At 44.6% G+C, this 26,987-nt stretch overlaps 1 protein-coding gene across 1 annotated transcript; it reads left to right on the top strand.

Moving 5' to 3' along the window:
* Window positions 1-84: 84 nt before the first annotated feature.
* On the top strand, window positions 85-22,655 carry LOC147097687 (calreticulin-like). The gene is made up of 9 exons (XM_085971695.1): window positions 85-317; window positions 8,557-8,658; window positions 12,245-12,448; window positions 14,168-14,262; window positions 15,625-15,834; window positions 15,954-16,067; window positions 17,433-17,576; window positions 19,422-19,514; window positions 20,918-22,655. Exons 1-9 carry the CDS (start codon window positions 230-232, stop codon window positions 21,125-21,127), a joined length of 1,260 nt encoding a protein of 419 aa, XP_085827821.1. The 5' UTR covers window positions 85-229; the 3' UTR covers window positions 21,128-22,655.
* Window positions 22,656-26,987: the final 4,332 nt, after the last annotated feature.

Here is a 26,987-nt window from a genome sequence, read left to right as displayed (position 1 = left end):
GGCCAATCAGCGCGGCGAGCTGGGTGTGAGGGGGGAGGAAGGCGGGACTTAAGATGCGCAAGTTTGAGTGACGCGAGCGGTATAAAGCCTGAGCAGGAGCAGTTTCATTCCTGCTGCTCGCATTTGTGTCAAAGGTGCTTCCAGTCGATGCATTTTCCCCCACCATTAAACAAACAAAAAGTAAAATAATCTATAAAAGGCAAAAATTAAATATATACCCAAGGACAAGATGAAGACTAGGTTGCTGCTTTGCCTGCTGGTTGCCCTGGCAGCTGCAGATCCAACAGTTCATTTTAAGGAGGAATTTTCTGATGGAGGTGAGTTGAGGCTGAGAGGAGCAGGAGGCCATCTCTCTGGCTTTTTTTTAAAGAAAGTATTTCATGCTCTCTTTTTTTCAGTTGTAGCTTTTTGTTGAAAAATACTATTTTTTAAAATAATGTGTGTATTTTGAAATTGCAATTTGTGAACTAGCATTTTTTTGGGATCCATCCCAATTAAATTCAGGTTGGGATAAAGAAAAAGAAAGTATTTCCTCTTTCTCAGTTGTAGCTTTTTGTTGGAAAAATACTATTTTTTTTAAATGTGTGTGTATGTATTTTGAAATTGCAATTTAGGAGCTAGCATGTTTTTTTTGGATCCATCCCAATTAAATTCAGGTTGGGGAAAATTGTGAAACTTATAGGGGGGGGTGGGGGGGTAAAAGTGGGATTTAAAAAAAAAACTAAAATTGTACTTTGTATAAAGGATGCTTCCTTTGAAACGAGCTTGCATTAAAATGGTGGTGGTAAGTAAACTTTTTTGTTTCACTTTCTGTTTTTTAAAAAATTTTTGAAAGCGCCAATAAATTTTGGAAATTAATCTTTTTTTTTTGAATTCTTCATTTTAGTAACCTGCAGCAAGTGACACTACTGCTTTCCCCCCCCCCTGCCCACCATGTCTTGTATTTTATGCGAGGGTGCATAGTTGCATTAATAAGTACTCTTTAATTTTTTAAACCGTGTTTGAATCTCAACGGGCCGTTAGCTTTCTATGAAAGGTAAAACTGAGAGCTTGGAACTGGAGTTTGGGGGGGGGAAATCCCCCCCCCCCCCCCATTTGTTAAATCTTAATTATTTAACTCCATCCATGGAGTGGGATTACTTCCTTGAGTTCTTCAGTACTTGAGGTTCTTGGTTCTCCCCCCACCACAGGTGTGTCTGTCTATTTATCCATCCAAATAAAGTTTTAATGGGTAAGTTTTGGACCTAATAGAAGTGTTTTTTTTTTAAAGTCAATGTTAAAGTTGGAATTTTTTTCCCCCTAACAAATTTACTTGTGCTTCTTCTTTGCAGTAAATGCTGCCACTAAATCTGCTGGCTTGCATGCTCTGTGACCGTTGTAATGGTTTTCAGGCTAGTAAGAAGGCATTGTGAAGTGGTAAATCTATATATCCAAGACTTATTTTATTGTCTTCATCTTGACATGTATTTTACATCAACTTCAATGACTAATAAAGCAAATTTCTTTTGGGGGAGGGATTTCCCCAAGATGGTTGTCATGTTACAAGCGATGAGATACCATATGAATGGGTGAGTATTGAAGACCCTTCACAACTCTCAGCCCCAGTGTATTAAACAGTTGTCAATGGAGTTAAGGCAGAGTAACTCACTTGTTACTATTGTTCGCTAGAGTTTAGAAGAATGAGCGGGGATCTCATTGAAACTTATAAAATTCTAACAGGACTAGACAGACTAGATGCAGGAAGGATGTTCCTGATGGCGGGGGAGTCTAGAACCAGGGGTCACAGTCTAAGGATAAGGGGTAAGCCATTTAGGACTGAGATGAGGAGGAATTTCTTCACCCAGAGAGTGGTGAACCTGTAGAATTCTCTACCACACAAGGCAGTTGAGGCCAACTTATTAAATAATACGGTGGCATAGTGGTTAGCACTGTTGCCTCACAGCACCAGGGACCCGGGTTCAAATCTGGCCTCGGGCGACTGTCTGTGTGGAGTTTGCACATTCTCCCTGTGTCTGCGTGGGTTTCCTCCGGGTGCTCTGGTTTCCTCCCACAGTCCAAAGATGTGCAGGTTAGGTTGATTTGGCTATGATAAATTGACCCTTAGTGTTAGGGGATTAAATACGTGGGGTTACGGGGATAGGGTGGGATATGTGTCGGTGCAGGCTCGATGGACCGAAATGGCCTCTATCTGCACTGTAGATTCTGTGATTCTGTGAATTTGTGATTCTGTGATATATTCAAGAAGGAGTTAGATATAATTCTTAAGGCTAAAGGGATATGGGGAGAAAGCAGGGACAGGGTACTGAATTTGGATGATCAGCCATGATCTCATTGAATGGCAGAGCAGGCTCGAGGGGCCGAATGGCCTACTCCTGCTCCTATCTTCTGTGTTTCAGCCAGGTCCAAGCCTGTTCTTTGCTGAATTAGTTTAAAGTGGCTGGGTGACCGAGGGAATGCTGCAATTGGTTTTGCTTTCCTTGGGCGGGGGGGGGGGGGGGGGCGGAGAATTGGCCAGTGTCTGGCTTCTAATCGCTATTCGGCGACTCCTGCAAAACGGATCAAATTCAGTTAGGTTGCCCCCTCTTCCTCCCTTGTCCCAAGGCCAGAAGACATGTAATAGATAAGGTTGCAAAAGCAAACTGCCAAGTTGTGCAATACAGGATGGCTACTGGCACTTGTAGAATAAAGTGGGGAACTGATTGCCTTTGGGAGGAATGGGAATCATGTTTTTAATGGATGGCTATAACCGATTTCAATTTTTTGTTTTGAGTTTTGCCTCCAGTTTGTTTGTGTAACCTACAAATCCCTTTTTGGGAATGTTGTGGCATTGGTATTCCTTTGTGTTCATGCCCAAGTCCTGCTTGCCTGCCTTGTTTTGGAGGATGAGCTTGTCCACCATTGGCTCAGTTGTCAAGTGGGAGGATAGGGCTGACCTCTGGGTTGAGGGGGTATCCATCTCTTCACTGCTAACAACAGCGTGCATTTATGTAACGCCTTTAACGTAGTGCAACGTCCCAGAGCACTTCACAGAAGCGTAATCAGACAGAAATTGACACCGAGCGAAAGAAGGTGGGTTTGGGTCAGGTGCTCGAACTCTTGTCAAGGTCGTTTTTCTTTTTTGAGGCATCTTTAAAGGAGGAGAGAGGTGAAGGGGGAATTCCAGAGCTTAAGGCTAAGTCCCACTCCTGAGGGATTCATTCAGAAGTAACATGGGTTGGGTGTGATCTATGAACTGCACTAAGATAGCATGGCTGAAAGGAGATTACTCTGAAAAATATAATTGGTCTGGAATAACTTGCTGATATGAATGTGAACCCATTGGATTTGGAGCCAAAAATCTCAACTCAATCAGACTATAAAACATGTAGTCATAATCAGTTATTTTACGTGCGCTAACTAAAGCAAGGTGTAGTTAGTTGTGGCGAGTGACTGGTATGTTGGATTGAGTTGATTGTACGTAGGCGAGCGGATGGCCAGGTTTCTTGAACAGCGTGAAGGATGTTCGAGGTAAGTCAGGACTTTCTGAAGTAACAAGGTGCTGTTTACAAGGATATAAACTAGTTCAGGAAATGAGTGATTCAAATTCCTGTTTTTCCCCCAGTAAGCTATCTTCTCTCTCTCTCAACCCTGCATTCCAGAAAGGACAGGTGACCAGCTCCCCAAACTCGACTAGCACTAGAACTCTCCTGGTGCTGAAACTATCCTAGTGCTGGGACCATCTCCTGTGTCTGGAGGAGCGAACTTTGTGTTCCCCATCTCTCTAGGCAGGAATGCCCGACCTGAGTACTTGCTTCTGTGGCAAACATTTAATTGTTATGGGGTGGAGGGGGTGGGGGGGGGGGGGAGAAAGAGAGGGGGGGGGGGGAGAGAGGAGGTGGTAACAAAGATTGCTGAAGCGCCAATGCTGGGCCAGAACAAATGCTGGGACTCCTCCTTCCACTTACAGATAAGATCTTAATCTATGGGTTGGTAAAGAGCAGTCATTTCCAGATAGATAGGTTTCTTCCACGGCAGCAGTTAGCGCTGACATTGCTAGATGTCCTAATGTGGTTCCAAGGCTAACTAATAAATGGGCAGGCTATGGGTGCAGTTAATCAATGAATACGGTAGTGTCTCACAGTTGTGCATCTTTGTCATGAGTGCAAGGAGCAGTCTTGTGCTTAATTGCACAACAGCGCATTTAAAAAGATGGCTTTAACTTGAAATGTATTGATTCAACCAGCTCTTGAGCATTCTTGTACTCTTGGGAAGATGCGATTAAAGGTGAGCTTGTGTGCATTTCAGTGGCTGGATGCTAATGTAATATATAGGAGGTGCTCTTGAATATAGGAGGTGCTTCATTTAGCCCTCCAAGCTTGCAGCTTCCAGTCTTTTCATAGTTGCTGGAATACTTGAAGCCTGCTAGCTTTGAACAAAATTTTCGCGCATACGTAGATTCCTCCATGCAAAAGCCGGTGAGCGGCCCGCGTGGGACAAAAGCCAAGTACTGTCGATGTTGGGAAATCTGAAATAAAACCAGAAAATGCAGGAAAACACTCGGCAGCTCCAGCAGCGTCTATGTAGAGCGAGAGAGAGACACAGAGTTAACGTTTCAGGTCAGTGACCTTTCGCCCAGTTCTGATGAAAGGTCATCTTAACTGAAACGTTCACTCTCTCCATGGATGCTGCCTGAGCGACTGTTTCCAGCATTTTTTGGTTTTATTATTAAACACCAGCAACTGCTTTTGGACTGTCCTTCCCTTTTACTTTGTAATTTGGAGTCTTGGCAGCCCAGTGTCTTTGAGCCGGCTCCTGATGCTTGTTTAAAACCAGTTTTCACTGTATGGGCGGCAGTCTTGTAGACCCAGTTTTACTTTAACCTGGTAAACTGGGCTCTTGGAATCTGAGCTGAAAGAACAGTATAAAAGCAGCTTTAAGGTTTTTTTTTTTGCGTGGCAGATGCTAGCTCCAAGAGTATATGGCCCAGAAATTCGGGGCGGGTGCAAGCCCCCGACCTGCACTTACCTAGCGTGCCGGCCGTTGAGCTGTGGGCCCGCGTGGGATTCCAATCCTGGGCCTGCTCCAACTGCCGGCGTGCAGTGCTTGCGTATCCCAGGGGCGCAGTTAGTTCGAAGCATCCCCTGGGATCACGTGGGCCATGGAGAGCCAATGGTAGCAGGGAATGCTTCATTCATAGGTCTGACAGGAAGAGCTGTCAAACCTATAAATACTATGCCCCAAAACATCACTAAAACTTCAAATAAATTTTTAAAAAATCACATTTTTAAAATAACAATAAATTACATGAAATAACTATTTTAAACAATTTATATTTTTGAAAAAATTAATTATATTTTCTAACGGGGCTAAAAGTAAACTTACCTTTCTTTAAAGTATTTAAAAATAATAAACCTGTGGGGAAAAATGTTTTAATTAATTCACCACTTACCTTGTTAAAAGCAGGCCTTGTGACTGCTTTTTACATGTCTAACTTCTGGAGACTTACCTTCCCGGAGAAACCTGGGGAAAAAAACGTAAGTTCCAGGTGTACACGCTGCCTCTCCGGCGCACGCGTTCCACCTCTCAACCCCTTCCTTTAAGGGAACGGAAGTGCCGGTTTCCCACGCATCCGCAGTGCATGCACGAAACCGGCACTTTCGTTGGGCCTACACGTTCTGGCTCTTGTAGATTTTCTGGGAATATAACCACAAGCAAGGCGTGAAGGTCAGTGATCCAAATGCATGGACCACTTGCTCCGTAATGGTCACGGCAGACAGGTTGTCCTTTTCAAAGGACTGGAATCCCTCAATTGCGTCTCTAATTTTAAGCTGTGGTTTGTTGTACTCCAGCAGGCAAAAACTGCAATCTCTTCCACTTAAGTACATGCAAGGTTTACAGCAGGGCTAGTTTATATAGCACCAGCTCCCTGCCGTGTGTGGGTCTTTGAAGTGTTGCCAGTTCCAAGTAGCCGCTTACCATGTGTGCGCTGGTCCTGGCGAATTTACCAGCCCCTTCAGGGTCTTCCCAGCTACTTCAATCTCCCAGTAAACCAACAGGACCAATGTAGCAAAGAACATATCCTATTGTGTATTTTCCCCCTTCTTTACATTTTTGGTTGTGCTTTCTATTGTGAACTTTTTGCTTGTGGGGAGTTGGGGGAACATGAGACTATATATAAAAAATAATAATAAAACCGGTAAGTGGCTTTCTATTTCGATCCTAAGCTACACAATCTCCACCTTAACAGGTTCTGATGAAAGATCATTGACCGGAAACGTTTACTCTGGTTTTTGTCTCCCCAGATGCTGCTTGTCCTGCATATTTCCAGCACTTTGTTTTTTTTATTTCAGATTTCCAGCATCTGCAGTATTTTGCTTTTTTAAACGGGTTATTGGTTTAGGTTTATTATATAGGGGTGGGGGAATAAATGGATGAGTGGGCTAATATTCGCCTGGACCTCATAACCAGCTAACTGGGCTGCTAGAACATCTCAAAGATCCCACATGTTAATCTTTCTCTTTCAGATGCTGCCAGCACTTGCCGATACACGTTTTTAAAAAGAATTTCACTTCCAGTTCTTAGGATTTTGTCCCTCCACTAGAACAATGATGTGGCCTATTACCACTACCCCCCCCCCCCCCCCCACCCCAACCAATGTATTTTACCCACCTCTGCTGCTTCCCTCTGCCCCTGAGGGTGTTGAATCCTTATTGTTTGAGTTCCACAGGTGCTGGCCACCCTTTTTGGACCTCGCTCCAAGCAGCCACTGTTCACCGGGGAGCCCCAGCAAGCTACCCACATGGTGCATCACCCCTGTTCTGGCATGAGATCCACACAGGAGCTCCTTCAGTAGAAGTAATTGGGTAATGATTTTTTTAAAGTCGTTCCTGGGATGTGGGCATCGCTAGCAAGGCTGGCATTTATTGCCCATCCCTAATTGCCCTGGAGAAGGTGGCAGTGAGCTGCCTCCTTGAACTGCTGCAGTCTGTGTGGTGAAGGTGCTCCCACAGTGCTGTTGAGGAGGGAGTTCCAGGATTTTGACCCAGAAACAATGAAGGAATGGTGATATTTTTCCAAGTCCGGATGATGTGTGACTTGGTGATGGAGTTCCCATGCACCTGCTGCCCTTGTTCTCCTAGGCGGCAGAGGTCGCGGTGTTGGGAAGGTGCTGCTGAAGAAATGGGAGCTCACGTGGATTTTTAGCCTCTAGCCCAGGGACATGAGACCCACTGTCATAACTCTACCAGCACCAAGTGATTCAGCATCATGCCTTGACCCATACAGACAATGAAGGGCCAAGTATTCAGTGGATCAACTTGGTCTGCAATTGGGGAATCTCTTGGCTATTTTTAAATTTTAAGAATCCACACAATCAGCAGATAATTTCACGCTTCAAGCTAATGAATTGAGATTATACCGTTTAGTTAATTCACATTTATATTACATAGTAATTAGAGCTGTGTAATTTGATTACAATCTTTCTAATCTGGTCTAAATGTTGGCTCGCAGATATTTTGAGTGCATCTTTAAAATTCTGGTCACACCCCCATCCACATCAATGGGGCTGTGGTGGAAAGGGTGGACAGCTTTAAGTTCCTCGGAGTCCACATCACGGAAGACCTCTCCTGGTCCCTCAATACCTCCTCTTTGGTGAAGAAGGCCCAGCAGCGCCTATATTTCCTAAGGAGGCTGAAGGGATGTAACCTGTCACCCCTGATCCTCTCTAACTTTTACCGCTGCACAATAGAGAGCATCCTGACAAACTGTATCACAGTATGGTATGGCAGCTGTAGCTACTATGACCGGAAAGCCCTGCAGCGGGTAGTCAAAACTGCCCAACGCATTACCGGCACCCGGCTACCGACCATAGAGCACATATACCAGAAACGCTGTTTACGGAGGTCACGGACCATCATCAAAGACCCTACCCACCCCAGCCACAGCCTGTTCGCCCTCCTGCCATCTGGGAGACGCTACAGATGCATTCGCACCCGCACGACCAGATTTAGGAACAGCTTCTTTCCCAGGACTGTCATCCTACTGAACTCCACAAATAAACTCTAAAGCCTGCACATCTGCCGATGCACTTTTTATTATGGTTATGTTTATGTTAATGTATTACAAGCCAAATGAATGTTGAATGTTTAAATGTCTTAATCTAAATGTACACTCGGGAGCCGCAAGCCTACATTTCGTTGTACTGCACTTGTGCACTAACGATGACAATAAAGTTGATTATGATTAGGTAAATTTTAATTTGAATAGTTGCGGTAAAATCCAGGTTGGGTATGTTGGGCATTAATGTCTCATTCCAGTTTTTAGTGGTATAAATGTACAGCTGTAGGCATGACTTAACTGATGGCTCGATAATGGGAAAATCCTATTGAGTGCCACCTAGAGGCCTGACCAAATGGTGCAGATGTGCATGTACTGAATCTATTGCCTATCAACCTTTGTACTTGGTTTTACTACAGTGAGAAGGTTTCAGAAATTCTTGTGAAGTAATATTCTTTTTGGGTCTATATTTTTTATTTACATTTTTATAGTGTAGCTGTATTTTCTGTTCTTGTGCAACAGATGCTTGGACACAGAGATGGGCTGAATCGAAGCACAAATCCGATTACGGAAAGTTCAAGCTGACTGCTGGCAAATTTTACGGTGATGCCGAGAAAGACAAAGGTAGGAGAATTCCCCCCCCCCCTTGGTTTAATAGATGGTGAATGGTATGTGCTCTTTCCCATTTCTTGCCTCCAGTAAATAAGGAGCTCCTGTGCATTATCACTGCGTTGCTGTCATAGGTATGGTTGGATATTTCCAGCTAATCTTTCCCTGTCGGGAGCCTCTTTGTCTCTTCCAGCAGCCAAGCTTCCTTTCCTGGCTCTGTGGGTAGGATGACTCTGGCATGTTGACTTCTGGTCGCTGTCGATGACTAAATGCCCATGAGTAAGATTGGTCCTCCACATTCTGGATGAATCATAGAACGGTTACAGCACAGAAGGAGGCCATTCGGCCCGTCGAGCCCAGCCTGTGCCGGCTCTCCAAGAGCACTTCAGCCAGTCCCACTCCCCCTGCCCTTTCCCTGTAGCCCTGCAAAAAAATTTTCCTTCAGGTACTTATCCAATTCCCTATTTGAAAGCCACGATTGAATCTGCCTCCACCACCCTCTCAGGCAGTGCATTCCAGATCCTAACCACTCGCTGCGTGAAAAAGTTTTCCCTCATGTCGCCTTTGGTTCTTCTGCCAATCACCTTGAATCTGTGTCCTCTGGTTCTCGACCCTTCCGCCAATGGGTACAGTTTCTCTCTACTCATGATTTTGAACACTTCTATCAAATCTCCTCTCCCGCCTTCTCTGCTCCAAGGAGAACAACCCCAGCTTCCCTAGTCTATCCGCATAACTGAAGTCCCTCATCCCTGGAACCATTCTCGTAAATCTTTTCTGCACCCAGTCTATGGCCTTCACATTCTTCCTAAAGTCCGGTGCCCAGAATTGGACACAATACTCCAGTTGAGGCCAAACCAGTGTTTTATAAAGGTTCATCATAACTTCCTTGCTTTTGTACTCTATGCCTCTATTTATGAAGCCCAGTATGTGAGATCTTAATTTCTTTTTTAAGTGTTTAAAATCACAAAGGGTTTAGATAGAGTAAATAAAGAGAAACTGTTTCCAATGGCTGAAGGGTCGGTAACCAGAGGACACAGATTTAAGGTGATTGGCAAAAGAACCAGAGGCGACATGAGGAAAAACCTTACTACACAACGAGTGGTTAGGATTTGCCTGATCGGGTGGTGGATACACATTCAATAGTATCCTTCAAAAGGGAATTGCCTAAATACTTGAAGGAGAAACAAATTGCAGAGATGTGGGGAAAGAGCGGGGGGAGTGGGGCTAACTGGATTGGTCTTCGAAAGAGCCGGCGCAGACTCAATGGGCTGATTGGCCTCCTTCTGTGTTGTACTATTCTGTGTATTCGAGAATACCATACCTGAGAAGTATTAAGGGGGGGCGCAGAGGGAATCCAACCCCAACAAACACCCTACCTAGTGTTGTAATTGTCTGACTTCTAGTATTGGTGTGGGACTGAACCCTTACTCAGTTATGCTGAGTAGACTAAAAGGACGGTTCTGTTGCTTTGGAAAAGGTAACTCAATGGAAAAGTTATGCATTAAATGCAAGGTCTGGGGTGCATTTCAAGGCAGTAATGCCATCAAAAGATTGAGATGGACGCACGCTACGGGACTGAATCTCGTGGCTTTGCCACCTGGAGATGTTGCTGCCTTGCAATGTGCTCTTGCTCACGATGTGTAGCAGTATAATGACATGCCTATTTTTACAGCTATGATGTATGCACTGTTTCAGAACAGTGCGTGCCTGGGCTGAATCTCCAGACTTCAGGTTTCTAATTAAGTGCCATATGACTCGGCTGCCAGGAAGATTTGGATGTGGTTCCTTTTTTGCTGCTAGTTTCTATAGAACTTCTTCCCCCACACCTCTTTTCCCCCCCCCCCCCCCCCCCCCCCCCCCAAACTCTGGCCAAGATTTTTTCCCTGCCTCAAGTTCTTTTTTTCAACTAGAAAGGCACTCTGAGCCCAAGTCTTCACTTATCAGCTTCTCCCTGACTAGCTGAGTGAACAGTTGAGTTGCTGTGGGGTGAGGCAACCTCTTGTCTGTGTGTGGTTGTCTTTTTTGGTCGTCTTGTACATTAGAAGGGATACCTCTTCCCAAAAGGTTTCCCATCAGCTGAGAACTGATGATGGTTCGCCACCACGGGGTTGCTGGCAGATGAGTTGCTGGGCAGCCTGCTGCATGACTTGAACTCCCGACAGCAGTGCTGTGGCACATTGCAAGCCAGTTGCCAATCCAGACCACACTAACACACTTTTTGGGGAATCTGGAATGTCAATGCGAATTTCGAGTTAGTTGGTCTAAACCAAATCCAATATCTTCCTTTCTCGTGCACTGAAACGAGGAGAATTGACTTACTTTTGGGTTTGTGAATGCTGTGCTCTCAGTAAAGCTTTTAAGTGCCTACAATACAGGAAACTTTTGATTTACTGGCACCTAAATAACCAGAAATCTTGGTTAACCGGCAAAATTCAGGAGTAGGTTCAGGTAAGTTTTTTATTACTTGCCTTCCTCGATCTGTTGCTGTGCAAGGGTGTGGCTGCAGCTGTTGCTAAGCTACAGAGACGCTTGGAACTTGTGGCCATTGTTCTGAACCTGTTGCTAAGCAACAGGGTTTGTTGCTTTTACTCCTGTAGATTACAAAACAAAAATAAAGATGACTGGAAGCCATTTGCCATTTTTTAGGTGCTTTATGCAACTGATGCCAAACATGGTTCTCTGGGCATTGTTACAAATATAAACTGCTTGAATTTTGTTGTTCATAGTAGAGCAGGCCCTTTTTATTCGTTCATGGGATGTGGGCGTTGCTGGCAAGGCCAGCGTTTATTGCCCATCCCTAGTTGCCCTTGAGATGGTGGTGGTGAGCCGCCTGCTTGAACCGCTGCAGTCTGTGTGGTGAAGGTACTCCCACAGTGCTTTTAGCGAGGGAGTTCCAGGATTTTGACCCAGCGACGATGAAGGAACGTCGATATACTTAAGTCAGGATGGTGTGAGACTTGGAGGGGAACTTTGAGGTGGTAGTGTTTCCCATGCGCCTGCTGCCCTTGTCCTTCTCTGTGGAAGAGGTCGTGGGTTTGGGAGGTGCTGTTGAAGAAGCCCCAACAATGGTACACACTGCAGCCACGGTGCGCCGGTGGTGGAGGGAGTGAATGTTTAAGGTGGTGGATGGGGTGCCAATCAAGCGGGCTGCTTTGTCCTGGATGGTGTCGAGCTTCTGAGTGTTGTTGGAGCTGCACTCATCCAGGCAAGTGGAGAGTATTCCATCACACTCCTGACTTGTGCCTTGTAGATGATGGAAAGGCTTTGGGGAGTCGGGGTGAGACACTCGCCTGGTATGTCGAATGTGTGCCTGGTAGGTCGAATGTGTTTCTGCTAGATGTGTTGGTTCCACTATGTCTGGTACCTGAAGAATGGTGCTGGGTGGAAATGGAAATGTTGGGAGAGAAGGGTCGAGAGGTTGGTATGTCCTGAAACCAGCACTGCAATGTAAACTCACCGTGTCCTGTGACTGGCATTTATTGGCTGGTCACTGTTTGGGAGTGTTAAAATCTCCAGTCTTGCAGAAAGATTGTGCAAACTACTTGATTTATTTAACCTCTTGTGCTCATTATCTTTTCTTCCCACCACTTCCCAATTCTAGGACTCCAGACGAGCGAGGATGCCAGATTCTACGCGATGTCTGCAAGGTTTGAACCCTTCAGCAATGAAGGGAAGACCTTTGTTGTTCAATTCACAGTCAAGCACGAGCAGACCATCGACTGCGGAGGTGGCTACGTGAAGATCTTCCCATCTGACGTTGATCAGTCTGATATGCACGGAGACTCCAGCTACAATATTATGTTTGGTAAGTGTTTCCATTTTTTTAAGGTAGGACCCTATCTTTTTTCCCCCTCCACCTCCACCCTAGCCTCTGAGCACTGAGTGCCTGTGTGAGGAAGCAGTGGTCTCCCCTCTGTCCCCAGGAGCTGGGATGAGACTGGAAACCCTGCACATTGGAAGACTGAAGGTTCCACCTCGCCTTCCATTGTTCCATGGTGCAGTCGTTGCTCTGTGTCTCTCCTCTCCATTGCATCGATTCCCAGTTTCAAAGAAAAAGAAAGACTTGCCTTTCACGACTTCAGGGTGTCCCAAAATGCTTTACAGCCAATGAAGTACTTTTTTTTTTTTAATATATAAAGTGTCACTGCTGTAATGTAGGAAACGCGGCAGCCAAATTGCAAACAGCAATGTGATAATGACCAGTTAATCTGTTTTAGTGATGTTGGTTGAGTGATAAATATTGGCCACAACACGGGGTAACTCCCCTGCTCCTCTTTGAAATAGTGCCGTGGGATCTTTTACATCCACCTGAGAGCAGATGGGGGCCCCAGTTTAACATCTCATCCGAAAGACGGCACCTCCGACAGTGCAGCTCTCCCTCAGTACTGCACTGGAGTGTCTGGCTAGAGTTTTGTGCTCAAGTATCTGGAGTGGGGACTTGAACCCATAACCTGCTGACCTGAGGCGAGAGTGCTACCCACTGAGCCACAGCTGACACTGTGTACAAAAAGAGCCCAAGAACGCCAACCCAATGGAGTTCTTATTGATGAGAGGGAGAGTGGTAATAGGATGGTACCCATCCACCACTGTCGCTCGTAAGTGTTTGCACTTTTTGCCTCAGTTTGCTTTCGCTGCTACTTGTAGTGCATTCTATGGGAGTTATAGTTTGTACCTTGATGGTCTATGTAATTTCTTAATTGTATGCTCATTTAAACTGCACAGTTTTGGTCTCCTTATCTAAGGAAGGATATACTTGCCTTGGAGGCGGTGCAACGGAAGTTCACTAGATTGATTCCTGGGATGAGAGGGTTGTCCTATGATGAGAGATTGAGTAGAATGGGCCGATACTCTCTGGAGTTTAGAAGAATGAGAGGTGATCTCATTGAAACATACAAGATTCTGAGGGGGATTGACCAGGTAGATGCTGTTTCCCCTGGCTGGAGTCCAGAACTAGGGCATATCTCAGGATAAGGGGTCGGCCATTTAAGACTGAGATGAGGAGCAATTTCTTCACTCAAAGGATTGTGAATCTTTGGAATTCTCTGCCCCAGAGGGCTGTGGATGCTGAGTCTTTGAGTATATTCAAGGCTGAGATCGATAGATTTTTGGACTCTAGGGGAATCGAGGGATATGGAGATCGGGCGGGAAAGTGGAGTTTAGGTCGATGATCTTATTGAATGGCTGCTCAGGCTTGAGGGGCCGTATGGCCGACTCCTCCTAACTCATGTTCTGTTTTTAAAAGGATAAGGGATTTCAGTGATACATCGTGTATCCTGTTTATAATTGGTTTCATGGGCTTGTACGAGGTAAAGTTCCAATTATATCCCTATACTGTGCTACCTGTCTAAAAAATTTTAGGAACTGTGTTTATTTAAAAAAAAAAAAATTTAAAAAAAAAATGACTGTGAACCGACTCCCAATGCTGAGGGAGCCATAACGTGACTCCGCATCGTCCAACATTGTAGGATATTGGAAAATGCCACCGTGAGCGAGGGACGGTTATTTACTGTTCTTGTAATTCCAGGTCCTGACATTTGTGGCCCAGGAACCAAGAAAGTCCACGTCATTTTTAGTTACAAAGGAAAGAATCATTTGATTTCCAAGGATGTTCGTTGCAAAGTGAGTAATTGCCTCTCCTTTCTGTATTGGGAGCTGCAGCAGCCATTTTGACTAAATGTGAAATAAAAGCAGAGGCTAGAAAAATGCACAACAGTGCCAGCATCTGTGGGGGTGGGGGGATTACTTGGGTTAATGTTGAGGTGTAAGTTCCTTGTCAGAACGGGGGGGGGGCGGGAGTGAAGCTGAGGTTCATTGTTACATTAACATTGAATGTGTTAATGTATGAATATTGTACAATTCATTGGTCATATTGTCTGGTATGTAAAGCTACAAAGTCCCATTCCTGTGCTCTAATATCCATGCTTCTGCTTCAGCATTGTTTTTTTTGTTGCTTCTTGCATGGATCTGTCTTCAAGAGCTGGTAGTGAGTAGAGCTCCTTTTTTCAGGGGCTATATCTGATTTTGTATAATGACCTTTTTTTGATGGAATAGTCTATGCTAATTGATCTCCTGTGGCATCCCCTGCGGCCAAAATAATTGGTTTCGAACTCTTTGCAGTAATGGACAGAAAATTAAATTGTACAGGAAATGGCCACGTTGCAGTGGTGTTGGTGGGACGGAAGCAAAGTTAATCAAGTGCTTTGTGGTATACCTTTTTGTTTTTTTGGTGTGCACTCCATTCCCTGGTTGTAGTGATGCCCACCCAGCACCATTGACCAGATAGCTAGTCTGTCTCTCGTGAAGCTACAGTCTAGTAATGCTGCGTCGTCGTCTCCCTGTCATATCAGGGTGGTGTGGCTTGTCAGAAGAACTGATCTCCTTCAGCTCCACAACTCTCTCCTCTTCTTCCCCAGCCCCGCCCCCCCCCCCCCCCCTCCCAGATATCTGCGCTCCCCTAATTCTGCCCTCTTGATCCCTGATAATCACTCAACCTTTGGTGGCCGTGCCTTCTGTTGCCTGGGCTCCAAGCTCTGGAATTCCCTCCCTAAACCTCTCTGCCTTGCTACCTCTCTTTCCTCCTTTTTAAGACGCTCCTTAAAACCTACCTCTTTGACCAGGCTTTTGGTCACCTGCCCTAATTTATCTGTGTGGATCAGTGTCAAATTTTTTGTCTTAAAATACTCCTGTGCAGCGCCTTGGGACATTTTACTATGTTAAAGGTGCTATATAAATAGTAGTTGTTGTTAAAGGGAGTATATGTGCACAAGGCAGACCCAGGGCTTTTGGAAAACCAGCAGCACTAACTGTTCAGCCAAGTTGGTTAATGCAGCTCTTAAAGTCTGGAGGTCCCACGCAGGCCGATTGCTGGCTTTCCAATGGAAAAACCGTGCACACGTGGAAATTTGAATGGGCCGTGCGTCCAAAAAAAATTTACAGGGAACATTGGCTCTAAACCCATTTTATTTTTAAAAAAAAATCTAGGATGATGAATTTACACATCTCTACACCCTCATCGTTCGTCCAGACAACACTTACGAAGTGAAAATTGACAACCAGAAAGTTGAATCGGGCAGTTTGGAAGAAGACTGGGACTTCCTCCCAGCAAAGAAAATCAAAGATCCGGAAGCCAAGAAACCCGAAGACTGGGATGAGCGTGCAAAGATCGATGATCCCGAGGATAAAAAACCTGAGGTAAGTCCAGCTTTTACAGTAATGGGAATGCTGCAAATTTAGATGGGGAGAGGGGGGTGGCTTCCTTGCTTGCCTCCTTTTGTTCAACTGGGATGCTTAACTGTTTACTTTTCCATCAGGACTGGGAGAAACCCGAGCACATTCCTGACCCTGATGCCAAGAAACCCGAAGACTGGGATGAGGAGATGGATGGCGAATGGGAGCCACCTATGATTCAGAACTCTGAATACAAGGTAACGGCGGAGACTTTTTAAATGTATAAAGAGCTCACCTATTTGTGTTCTGCATTGATTTTATTGAATTGAGTTGTTCTGCATGGTGAGACTCAAAATACCTGACTCGGGGCATTGTTACCCAGATTACATTGTTACTTGGATACCAGACTTTCAATGAACCTGACAATGAACAGATCCATTGATCTGTTTAAAGTTGCAGGCTGTAGTCTAATCCATTGCTGCATGGTATTTTCATAAGGGATACCTTAGATTACAGCCTGCAACAGATTCAAATTTTGGAGGGGAGGTGGGGGGTATTTAGAAGACTATAGGGCCAATTTTTAATTTTGGCGCAGGTGGAAACTGGCAGTAGCAAATCGTCCGCCTGTTGTACACTCCGCCCGATTTGCCTTACCATTGGATCAATGTCCCCATTACTTTTTGGGGGGTATGCAGTCCCTTTAAGGGGCTGGGCAGCCCATTCAAAATACTGCACATGCGTGGTTTATTGCATTGTAGAGCCAGCTGCACTGGAGGTACAGGAGAGCTGTGCAGTTTAATGGGAACGTTGCATTGGATCAGTGCTGAGTGTGTGAATGAATGGGTGTGTTACTGCTGTCCAACCCTCGATTGCCAGTTTTTCGAGCGTGCCAATAGTGTAAATGACGCCATGTTCGACAGTCTTCCAAAACCTGAGTTTGGGTAGGAGCTTTGCAATCCCTGCGGTTGTCTTTATTGCGTAGGGACTACTTTTGAGATGACTTAATTTTATTCTGTCTTGTGCAGTGGCAAGTGCCAGACATTCACACTGTGGTGTGACAACTACCTGTTTATCGAGTGTGGTTTTGTAATTGATTGCCACGAAATGCTGTAAGACACTGAAGTTGTGAAGCTCCGTGGTATCTCCTATATATTCAAAAGTACAATCTACTAATGTTTTGGATTGGCCTTGGTCCTTAAGATCAACTTTGATAAGTAATTTTGTGACTTCACTAATCTGCAGTTGCTTGATCTTCCTCGATTTACCAGTTAGCACAGACTGAACCCTAGCGACTGCGACGCTTGCTTTAAATGACATGGTAGCCCTTCCAGACCCATTCTTCTGTCCCTCCGCACGAGACTGGGAATCACAACCGTCGGTGATTTTTATGTCATTGGCCTTCTCGATTTGAATGGTGGCAGATCCAGTATCTGGTTTGTTAATCGCTGTTTGGCTAACCTTGTTCTATGTCTATATTTGGATTTTAAAACATTTTTTTGCCTCGTTTAGACGTGTTGTACCTCCGTCCCTAGTATAAGGTTCAGGAAAAAATACAAAGCAAATAGGTAGAACAATTATTAATCCTGTGGTCTGAATGTAATGTGTTTTTTTTGTCACACTAGGGTGAATGGAAACCACGTCAGATCGATAATCCAGATTACAAGGGGAAATGGATTCACCCTGAAATTGATAACCCGGAGTACACGGCAGATCCCAACCTTTACAGTTTCAAGGATATTAGTGTGATTGGTCTAGATTTGTGGCAGGTTAGTGCAACATCTTTCCCCCCCCCCCCCCCCCCCACCCCGGTCTGGCAGACAGTCTAAACGGGGAGGTTTGTAGTAACGTTTCCTGTTCAAAGCCTCTGTTCTGTAGGCGCTCAAACCATTGTAACTGGGTAACAACAGAAAACGCTGGAAAAACTCAGCAGGCCAGGCAACATCTGTAGAAACAGAGTCAATGTTTCAGGTCAAAACCCTTAAGAACTGAGGGGGGGGAAAAAAGGCAGGAAATGAAACAGATTAAAAGGCAGTTTGGGGGCTAGGAAACGGGGGAGGGGATGAAAGAAGAGACATTGAGATATTCAAGGGGAGACAAGATGGTAATAGGACCTGAAACATTGACTCTGTTTCTCTCTCCACGGATGTTGCCTGGCCTGCTGAGTTTTTCCAGCGTTTTCTATTATTTCGGATTTCCAGCATCCGCAGTATTTTGCTATCGCTGGGTGTCTGAATCACTGCTTGCAAGACTTTTTTTGTGGCTGGCAAAGCCTTGGAAAGGTCTTTGTTTATTTCTTGCTTTTGTTCCTCTTGTCCTGTTTTTGACATTGGTGACCCAGAGGCATGGAAATTTCCATTCTTAGTCATTCTGATTTGGTGAGTTTTTTTTTAAATGTAACCATCTTGAGACCTACTAATTAATGGAAATGTTAATTAACTATGGCCTGCGGTGCTTCACGGTAAGCACCTAAGTGGCCCGTAAAGGCACACTTTGGACTGTCCTGCGCTACCGTGAACTATTGATGAGGCCAACTGTGTCCATAAGATGCATAACCACTTGACGGTGTGCGCACATGTGCTTTTAATAGTTTTCAACAAAAAAAAATTAAATGCTGTTTTAATTCCTGTTTACTCTGCAAGTGTCATTGGGGAGGGATCAGCACAAACCTGGGATAGATTCCCTGAAAGGACTAGGATGGCCTGTCCTCGTGCATTTGTCCAAAATATTTCTTCCATTAGTCCATTCAAGGCATGAACAATATAAGTAGTACAGGAATCGATTTACCGGCACCTAAATAACCGGAAATCTCGGTTAACCGGCAAAATTCAGGAGTAGGTTCAGGTAACTTTTATTACTTGCCTTCCTCCATCTGTTGCTGTGCAAGGGTGTGGCTGCAGCTGTTGCTAAGCTACAGAGACACTTGGAACTTGTGGCCATTGTACCTGTTGCTAAGCAACAGGGTTTGTTGCTTTATACGGAGCTCTCAGCTCCATATCTTTTACTATAGCTTTCGGTTATCTGGAATTTTTGATGAACCGGCACCACGTCTGTGCCGGATTTAAAAAAAAGTTTCCTGTAAATTGTGTTGAACTAGGTGTTCAAAATCATGACGTAAATAACAGAAACTGTTTACACTGGCCGTACAGCCAATGTGAGCCGGCATCATTTTATTTTCCATTTTGTTTTTTTTTGGTAATGGTTTTTCCCCCACTCCCTTTTTTTTGGAAACCAGCATTGTAGGGGCTAGATGCACATAACATTTTAATGTCCAGTTCCAAAGACCTGGGAGTAAGTTATCTACCTTGCACCCAATTGCCCCTCTGTTTTTTTGGGGCGAGCAGCCCCTTTTTTTAAGGGGGTGCGCGGCCAATTCAAATTTCCACACATGCGCGGTTTTTCCATTTAAAAGCCCGGTGAGTGGCCTGTGCGGGACCTCCAGACCGCCGCACAGCTCAACAGGAACATTGCTTGCACCACACCCTTCCTTTCTGTTCTCCTCTTTCCCCACCATCTCAAACCAGTTATCTCCCCATCTCCATGGAGGGGAGTGTCTTCTGTAGAATTTTTGTCTGTGACCAAGTTTTTAAAAATGTGTTAAATTTATTTTTCAGGTCAAATCTGGGACAATATTCGATAACTTCCTAATCGCAGATGATGAAAAATATGCCGAAGAAGTTGGAAAGGAAACCTGGGGAGCAACTAAAGTAAGAGTGTAACAGATCTCTGCAGGAAGGCAAAGGATTGGCTGCAGGAGGCAGTATGGGAGCGAGATTATAAAAATTGAAGCCTGATTTGTAATGTGTTTCCCAGCCCTCGATTCCCTGTCCTTTCCCTTCTGGGACTTGTGTCCCATCTAACTGGGACTGGAATGAAAGCTCCCTCTAAAGGTGTAACGGCTGTATGAAGTTGTTCCGGCTGTTGCTGCCTGGTTCTTGGTAAATGCCAGTTCACAGCACACAACTGCCAATAATTCAGTGTGAATAAGCACTGAATTGGCAGTCAGTAAGAATAGCTATGTGCATGAAGTTGGGGATTTGGGACAAGCTCGTTTTTTTTCCCCCAATGCTGACATCTCAAATTTTAGTACACGAGTTCTAAACTAACAAATTGAAAAGATTTCCCTCCCATTCGTGTACCATTTACAGTGGGATTTGCCGATCTAATAATGCCTGCAGGTAGGGCTGATGTCCCTAAAAATTGGGCATTTGTAATTCAGTAACTATATCCTGCAGCAAATTCTCTGCAACACTTCAAAGACACCCTCAAAGCTTCCTTGGAAAAAGTGTAACATCCCCACCGACACCTGGAATCCCTGGCCCAAGACCGCACAAAGAAGCATCCGGGAAGGCGCCGAACACCTCTAGTCTCTTCGCCGGGAGCAAGCAGAAGCCAAGCACCCCACCCACCCGCCCCACCTGTGACAGAGACTGTCAGTCCCGCATTGGACTCATCAGTCACCTGAGAACTCATTTTTAGTGTGGCAGCAAGTCATCCTTGGTTCCTGAGGGACTGCCCAAGAGAAGAGGAGTGTGGGTTCTAACACGACACAATCAATGTTCCCTTTGGCTCCCGCGCAGCCGACTCACTGGTTTTTTAAATGGGAAAAACTGCGTATGCATGGCATTTTAGGGAACATTAAAGGGAACATTGGACGCGGTATAGGAAAATTAGGCTTCAGTGTTGTGCCAATATGTGTAATTTCACTGTACCACCATGACTAGTGATGCGCTTGCCAGTAAACACCAGTACTTCACCCTTGTGTTGTGTAGATCAAAATGGTCTCTTTAGATGAATCTCCAGTCTTGACAAAGGGTTTCGACCTGAAATGTTGACTTTTTTTCTCTCTCCACGGATGTTGCCTGGCCTGCTGAGTTTTTGCAGCATTTTCTATTGTTATTCCAGTATTATAGTGACGGAATCTGTAATTGGAATGCTTTGTGTTTTCTGCGATATGAAATATTTCAAATGGCTGTGATTTATCCTTCACTGAAATTCCAGTGCTTACGTTGAATATGTCTGTGGCAGTCTTTATTTATTCTATTTCTCTGTATATTTCCCCCCCCCCCCCCCCCCAATTGATTGTTTACTGTTGTTGTCCTTTGTTCAGGATCCAGAAAAGAAAATGAAGGAGCAACAAGATGAAGAGGAGCGAAAGAAGCGAGAGGAGGAAGAGAAGAAGGATAAGGAGGATGATGCTGAGGGTGACGATGATGAAGAGGAGGAGGAGAAAGAAGAAAAAGAGGAGGAGGAGGAGGAGGAGGATGAGGAGGAAGATGATGATGATGAAACAGAAACTGCTCCAAAGGATGAGTTATAAAGATTGTAATATAATACATGTTGGGAGAATGAATGGCAACAGGGCAACGTGCAGACAAGAACCTTTACACCGAGCAATTGGGACCCCTTATTGGAATGTGCTCTTGTTTACGAACAAGATTAGAAAAATATGGCTTAGTGTCTTTAGTTTGGGGAAATGAAGAAAGGGAATGAGATTTAATTCCCACTGAAAATACATTCACCGAGGAAGGGACTACTGAGATTTCTCAACCCTGAGTGGCAAAATATATTCAGCTCACCTATATATATCACAATAATTGGGGGAGGGGGGGGAATCTAATCTGATAGTGGAACTCAGACTGTTGTGTGTTGCACTCTGAACACCAACCTGACTGGATGCAATGAACTAGCCAGTTTGAGCCTGGAAAATCATCATTCACACACAAACTGGCTTGCATCGATTTCCTTTTTCTTTTTTCTGCTGTTTTTTTAACAGAGGCGTTCACTCTCTTTTATTTTAAATGGGTCAACCCCTCAGTTAAAATTCAGTACAAGCCCCTTCACACCGGCTGCCAGCACTTTCCAGGCTTGGGTCCCCATGCTGTTAGGTTAGCTCGTTGCAAAGTATCTACAGGAAACTTTCTTTTATCCGGCACCAACGGGACCGGCGTGGTGCCGGTTGATCAAAAAGTCCGGATTACAGAGAGGTAGAGTTACCAAGTTAAGAGAGCCCTGTACACGGCCACAGGTGCAGGAGCCCCGGTTACACGGCCACAGATTCAGGAGTCCCTGTTGCACGGCCACAGGTGCAGGAACCCCAGTTACACGGCCACTAATATATAGTAAAACATACCTGAATCTACTCCTGAATTTTGCTGGTTAAGAGATTTCTGGATATTTAGGTGCCGGTTAAAAGACAGTTTCCTGTACTTGGCTAGGTCAATGTAATACACTGAACAGTGTACTTGAGTGTGTCTGGGACTTTACAGTTGATGCCAGTTAGTTTCCAGGGAGCACTGCTTGATAAGGGTTTTTTTATTTTGAGAACCACTCTATTCCCAAGTGTAATTAAAAAATCTGGTGATGGGATTTTACATAATGGGGATGATCTGAATTAAATTGGAACAATTTCACTTCCATCAGGGTTTTTTCCCCCACTTAACCGGCTTCAACTGTAAGAGTAATTGTACAACTGCCTTTATTCATTCGAAGAGAACAATTGGATCTAGCAGAACTGCACTGGTTATACACATGGCTGTTTTATTGGCTCTTTCCAAATCCAGGGTCAACTTTGCCTTTGTATTTTACATATTCTTTATATAGGGGTTTCAAGAGGAGGGGAGGGACAAAAAACAAACCAATCTTTATTTCCAACAAAATTCAAAAAGGAAACTTAAAATTTCTGTACAGACCAAGGCTAAAGTTTTGTCATTTTAATCAGTTATTTAAATGTTGTAAATTGGTGATTTAATCAATAACCGTGTTTTTGGAAAACTTAAGTTCTCTGTGTGCAATACAGAAATACGTTTGATCACATTTCTACAATAAATATACCAATGGAAGTGAAATGAGTATTGAAGATTTTTGTTTCCTTTTTCTCCGGGTCTAGTTTGGCTTGTAACTGCTCGTAGGCCGCACAGCAATCCCGAGCTCCCGCGCAGGCTGCTCACCAGAGATGCCGTGCGTGCGGAGCAAATTTAAAGGGCCCACACAGGAGGAAAAAGTTAGAGGGAACATTGCTCCTAGTCCCTTGTTTCTACAGCGTGAGGCATTCTCGCGAGTGCAGAGTTGGGGTCACTGAGCTCACCTGAAGGGTTCATGGCCAAGGTCTGTCCTATACTCTCTATTGTGCTCCACTTTGGGTTTTTATCTTTTACCCCAGGTTGGCCCTATTGGGTATCCTCTGCTGATCGATGATTCCCCCCACTCCCCCCTCTCTCACCTGTCTTGAAGCTGCTGAATCATTGAAGCAGAATATTAACAGCACATTGGGAGGCCAATTGGCCCATTATGCCTGTGCTGGCTCTCTGAAATAGTTAATCCACTTAGTCCCACTCCCCATACTGTCCCTTTCAAATATTTATCTACTTCCCTATTAAAAGCTATTCTAGATTCTGCTTCCACCACTGTTTCTGGTGGGGCATTCCATGGCCCAACAACCCTCTGCTGTTTTTATATAAAAAAAAAATACAACAAACTCCAAACCCCCTCTTTGTTGTTTATGGTGATTTTCAATTTATGCCCTCCAGTCACTGACATGCCAGACCTGTGTGGGTTTCTTTGGTGTGAATTTTCTGAATATATTGAAATGCGGTGAGAAATGCACTTCTGACTATGATTTTTGGAACATTGTGTCTTAATTACCAGAAGTTGGTGGCTTTTTCTACTATAAGATTTCTATTACACAAATTATGGATGCTCCTGTACGGTTTAAGCCATTTTCTAAGCACTGGAGAATGCTGATGCAGTCGCTTGCTTCCTAAAAGAAGAGGCCCTCCTGGGGTAAGGAGCTTGGAGGGTGGTTGGCTGCAGTGCTTGTCAAACCCCAGTACATGTCCTGAGGGGGCCTGACACATTGTGTAGCCTCAAAATGGATCGGGGGGGGGAAGCCTCAACAGGGAAACTATAAAATTGTGGATGAACGAGCGGATATAACTGGACTTTGCATTGCTCGAGGATGATTGCACAACACAAAGTCAACATGCTCCGAATTGCAGTATATTGACGCAGTAAGATGGCTCTGCTCCCGTCTGTCTGTTGGGTCAATGGTTGTTGGAACCTTTTTTGAAGTGGAGAAGTTGTGCACGTGGTAATGCTGGCGGTCGATTAAGAACAATGTCCCATTCGGTCGTTGTGCTAGTCTATTCTGACACAGCTGCTTTAGTTGTGGACACTGCATATAAATATATTTTTTTTCTTTGGTAGATTGAGATGCAAAAGCAATGGAGAAAACCCAAGTGTTGCTCATTAACAGTTACTCGAGCTTGGTAATGTAGCTTATTGTGACACCGGTCATTCTTTTAAAATAAATAAATAAATAAATAAAATAAATGCACGGTCAAATGAGTTTGCAAAATGTCACTCCTGGTCATGACTGTCACTCCTAATACCTCGGCAACTTTTGGCTCTAATTTTGATAGGAAAATGTTGCTGGATAGGCAAATTTTCCTAGCGTAAGAACATGAGATAGGAATAGGACATTTGACTCTTTGCGCCTTCTCTGTTGTTCAATAAGATTACGGCTGATCATCTACCTCGACTCCACTTTCCCCCCCTGATTCCCATAATATTCAAAAATTTATTGATCTCTGGAAATATACTCAACGACTGAGCATCCACTGCCCTCTGGGGGTAGAGAATTCCAAAGATTCACAACCCCTTTGAGTGAAGAAATTTCTCCTCATCTCAGTCCTAAATGGCTGACCCCTTATTCTGAGACTGTGACCCCTAGTTCTAGACTCCCCAGCCTGGGGAAAACATCCTCCCAGTATCTACCCTGTCGAGCCCTAAAAGAATTTTATGTTTCAATGAGATTACCTTTCATCTGAATTTTAGGGAATATAGGCCTAGTCTGCTCAATCTCTCCTCAAAGGACAACCCCCCTCAGTCTGGTGAACCTTCATTGCACTCCCACTGAGGCAAGTATTTCCTTCCTTAGGTAAGGAGGCTAAAACTGCGCACACTACTCCAGTGCGGTCTCACCAAGGCCCTATATAATTGCAGTAAGGCTTATTTCCCTGTTCCTGGGACTAGGAACAGGGTCACTGGCAAGGCTTGGAAGCTAAGCAGAGCCAGGCCTGGTTAGTACCTGGAGGGGTGACCATCAGGGAAGACCAGGTGCAGAAGGTCACGGAAGGAGCCCCCGAGGAGGGGCGGTTGGTGAGAAGGTCACGGAAGGAGCCCCAGGAGGGGCGGCTGGTGAGCAGGCCCGGGCGTTGGGCTGAAGATTGTCGGACAGGAGGAATGGAATGGCGGCGCGCACAGACGCAGTGGCTTTGCTTCTCCCAGGATGGTGCTATTTACGTTTAATGTTATTTGTACTGGACTCATGGGAGCTTGCAAGATCACATTTTGTTGTTCATGCTGTTGAATTATTAATTATTATTTTACTCTTGTACTCCAATCCTTTTGTAATAAAGACTAACACCATTTGCTTTCCTAATTGCTTGCTGTACCTGCATGTTAACTTTTAGCGATTTGTGTACAAGGACACCAGGTCCCTTTGAGCACCAACATTTCCCAATCTCTCACTAAGTGGATAGCTTCACATTTCTCCACATTATATTCCATCTGCCATGTTCTTGTCCACTCACTTAACCTGTCTATATCCTTTACAGCCTCTAGCATAATGGGCTCAAGTCCCTGATGCTGCTTTTGAAATACGGAAGATTTCAATGTGGGGCAGTCATTTATGAGTCATTAACCCGAATTTCCCTTTGATAAAGAGAGGGGGTGGAGTCCATCAATTCAAATGTAATTCATCGTGAAATACTTTGGGATGTTCTGAGAATGTGGTCAGGCACAACTTAAATGCAAATACTTAGTGGCACTGGGCAAAACTGAGCATATTCCACATTCAAAACTGGGGGAACTTTATAGGAATATGTCACCATAAAAGATGGAGAAAAATTATGAGTGACTTAAATGGCACAGACTCCCAGCTTGAGCCTTGTTTCACAGATGAACTAATACTCCAATGACCGATTGGTACAAGGAGCTTGGAAAGCAATGGACAGTAGTTTAGCAGAGCAACTGGGGTGTTAAGAATTTTATGTTAACAAAAATAGTTTTGAGCAGTAAGAGTAAAAAAAAAGAGGGATGATCTTAAATCCAATAAAACCGAACATGCATAAAGCTGGGTGTAGAGGGCAAATCAGATGACCACCTCGTGGGCCTGGTCAAGGTAGCCATCTATCGGTCCACGTTGGATGTGGCCCGTGGGGGTGGTCGCTCTCTGCCGCGGTCTTGTCCGTGCACGGGTGGCCCTGGAGCAGAAGCAAGCCGTGTCTGCCAGTACGCTCGAGACCCTCTGTGACCGCTGGACCCTGGAGGGCATAGTGGACACTGGGCATAACATTATTATTTAATTTTAATGTTTCTTTTGCTTTAATAAGGTTCAGTTCCTTATTAGTTGTGCCCCTCTGAAAAGGGGGCATTTTTGTTTGATGACACTGGGGCAATTCAGTTTCTCCTTATTTAGCTTTACTTAGAAAACGTATGAAGCTGTGTGCAAGTAAACTATGTTGAAAGTTTGAGATAAATTATTACTCAAGAGTGTACCATTACTGTGTTGGATATCTCCTCACTAAAATAATGATTTAAGAATACACCACTCGGTCCATTGTCAGCCTTAATTCAGTTTGAGTCAGAAGGTTCTGGGTTCAAGTCCTACTCGAGACTTGAGCACAGAAATCCAGGCTGACACTCCCAGTGCAGTACTGAGGGAGCGCTGCACTGTCGGAGGTGCCGTCTTTCAGCTGAGATGTTAAACCGAGGCCCCGTCTGCTCTCTCAGGTGGATGTATAAGATCCCACGGCCACTATTTCGAAGAGGCGCAGATGGGTTATCCCTGGTGTCCTGGCCAACATTTATCTTTCAATCAACATCATTAAAATAGATTATCCGGTCATTATCACATTGCTGTTTTGTGGGAGCTTGCTGTGCGCAAATTGGCTGCCACGTTTCCTACATTACAACAATGACTACACTTCAGAAATACTTCATTAGCTGTGAAGTGCTTTGGGATGTCCTGAGGTTGTGAAAGTTGCTATATAAATGTAAGTCTTTCTTTGAATTAATTCCACTCTGTCCATGCACCATACACATTCTCTAATAAAAACAGAAAATGCTGGGAAATACTCGGCAGGTCAGGCAGCATCTGTGGGGAGATAGAAACAGAC

The sequence above is a fragment of the Somniosus microcephalus genome, chromosome 31 (genome assembly GCF_052327205.1).
Source record: "Somniosus microcephalus isolate GS21.2 chromosome 31, FLI_Smic_1.0, whole genome shotgun sequence".
In the NCBI taxonomy this organism is placed as follows: Eukaryota; Metazoa; Chordata; class Chondrichthyes; order Squaliformes; family Somniosidae; genus Somniosus; species Somniosus microcephalus.
The sequence above is the reverse complement of the archived record's forward strand: the minus strand, read 5'-3'. Positions and strand labels throughout refer to the sequence as shown.

What these genes read in the sequence shown, in the direction of transcription:
- LOC147097687 (XM_085971695.1), top strand. Translation starts at nt 230, where the DNA reads ATGAAGACTAGGTTGCTGCTTTGCCTGCTGGTTGCCCTGGCAGCTGCA. An exon ending in GGAGGAATTTTCTGATGGAG is followed by an intron (nt 318 to 8,556) that starts GTGAGTTGAGGC and finishes CTTGTGCAACAG; the next exon opens with ATGCTTGGACACAGAGATGG. An exon ending in TTCAGAACTCTGAATACAAG is followed by an intron (nt 16,068 to 17,432) that starts GTAACGGCGGAG and finishes TTGTCACACTAG; the next exon opens with GGTGAATGGAAACCACGTCA.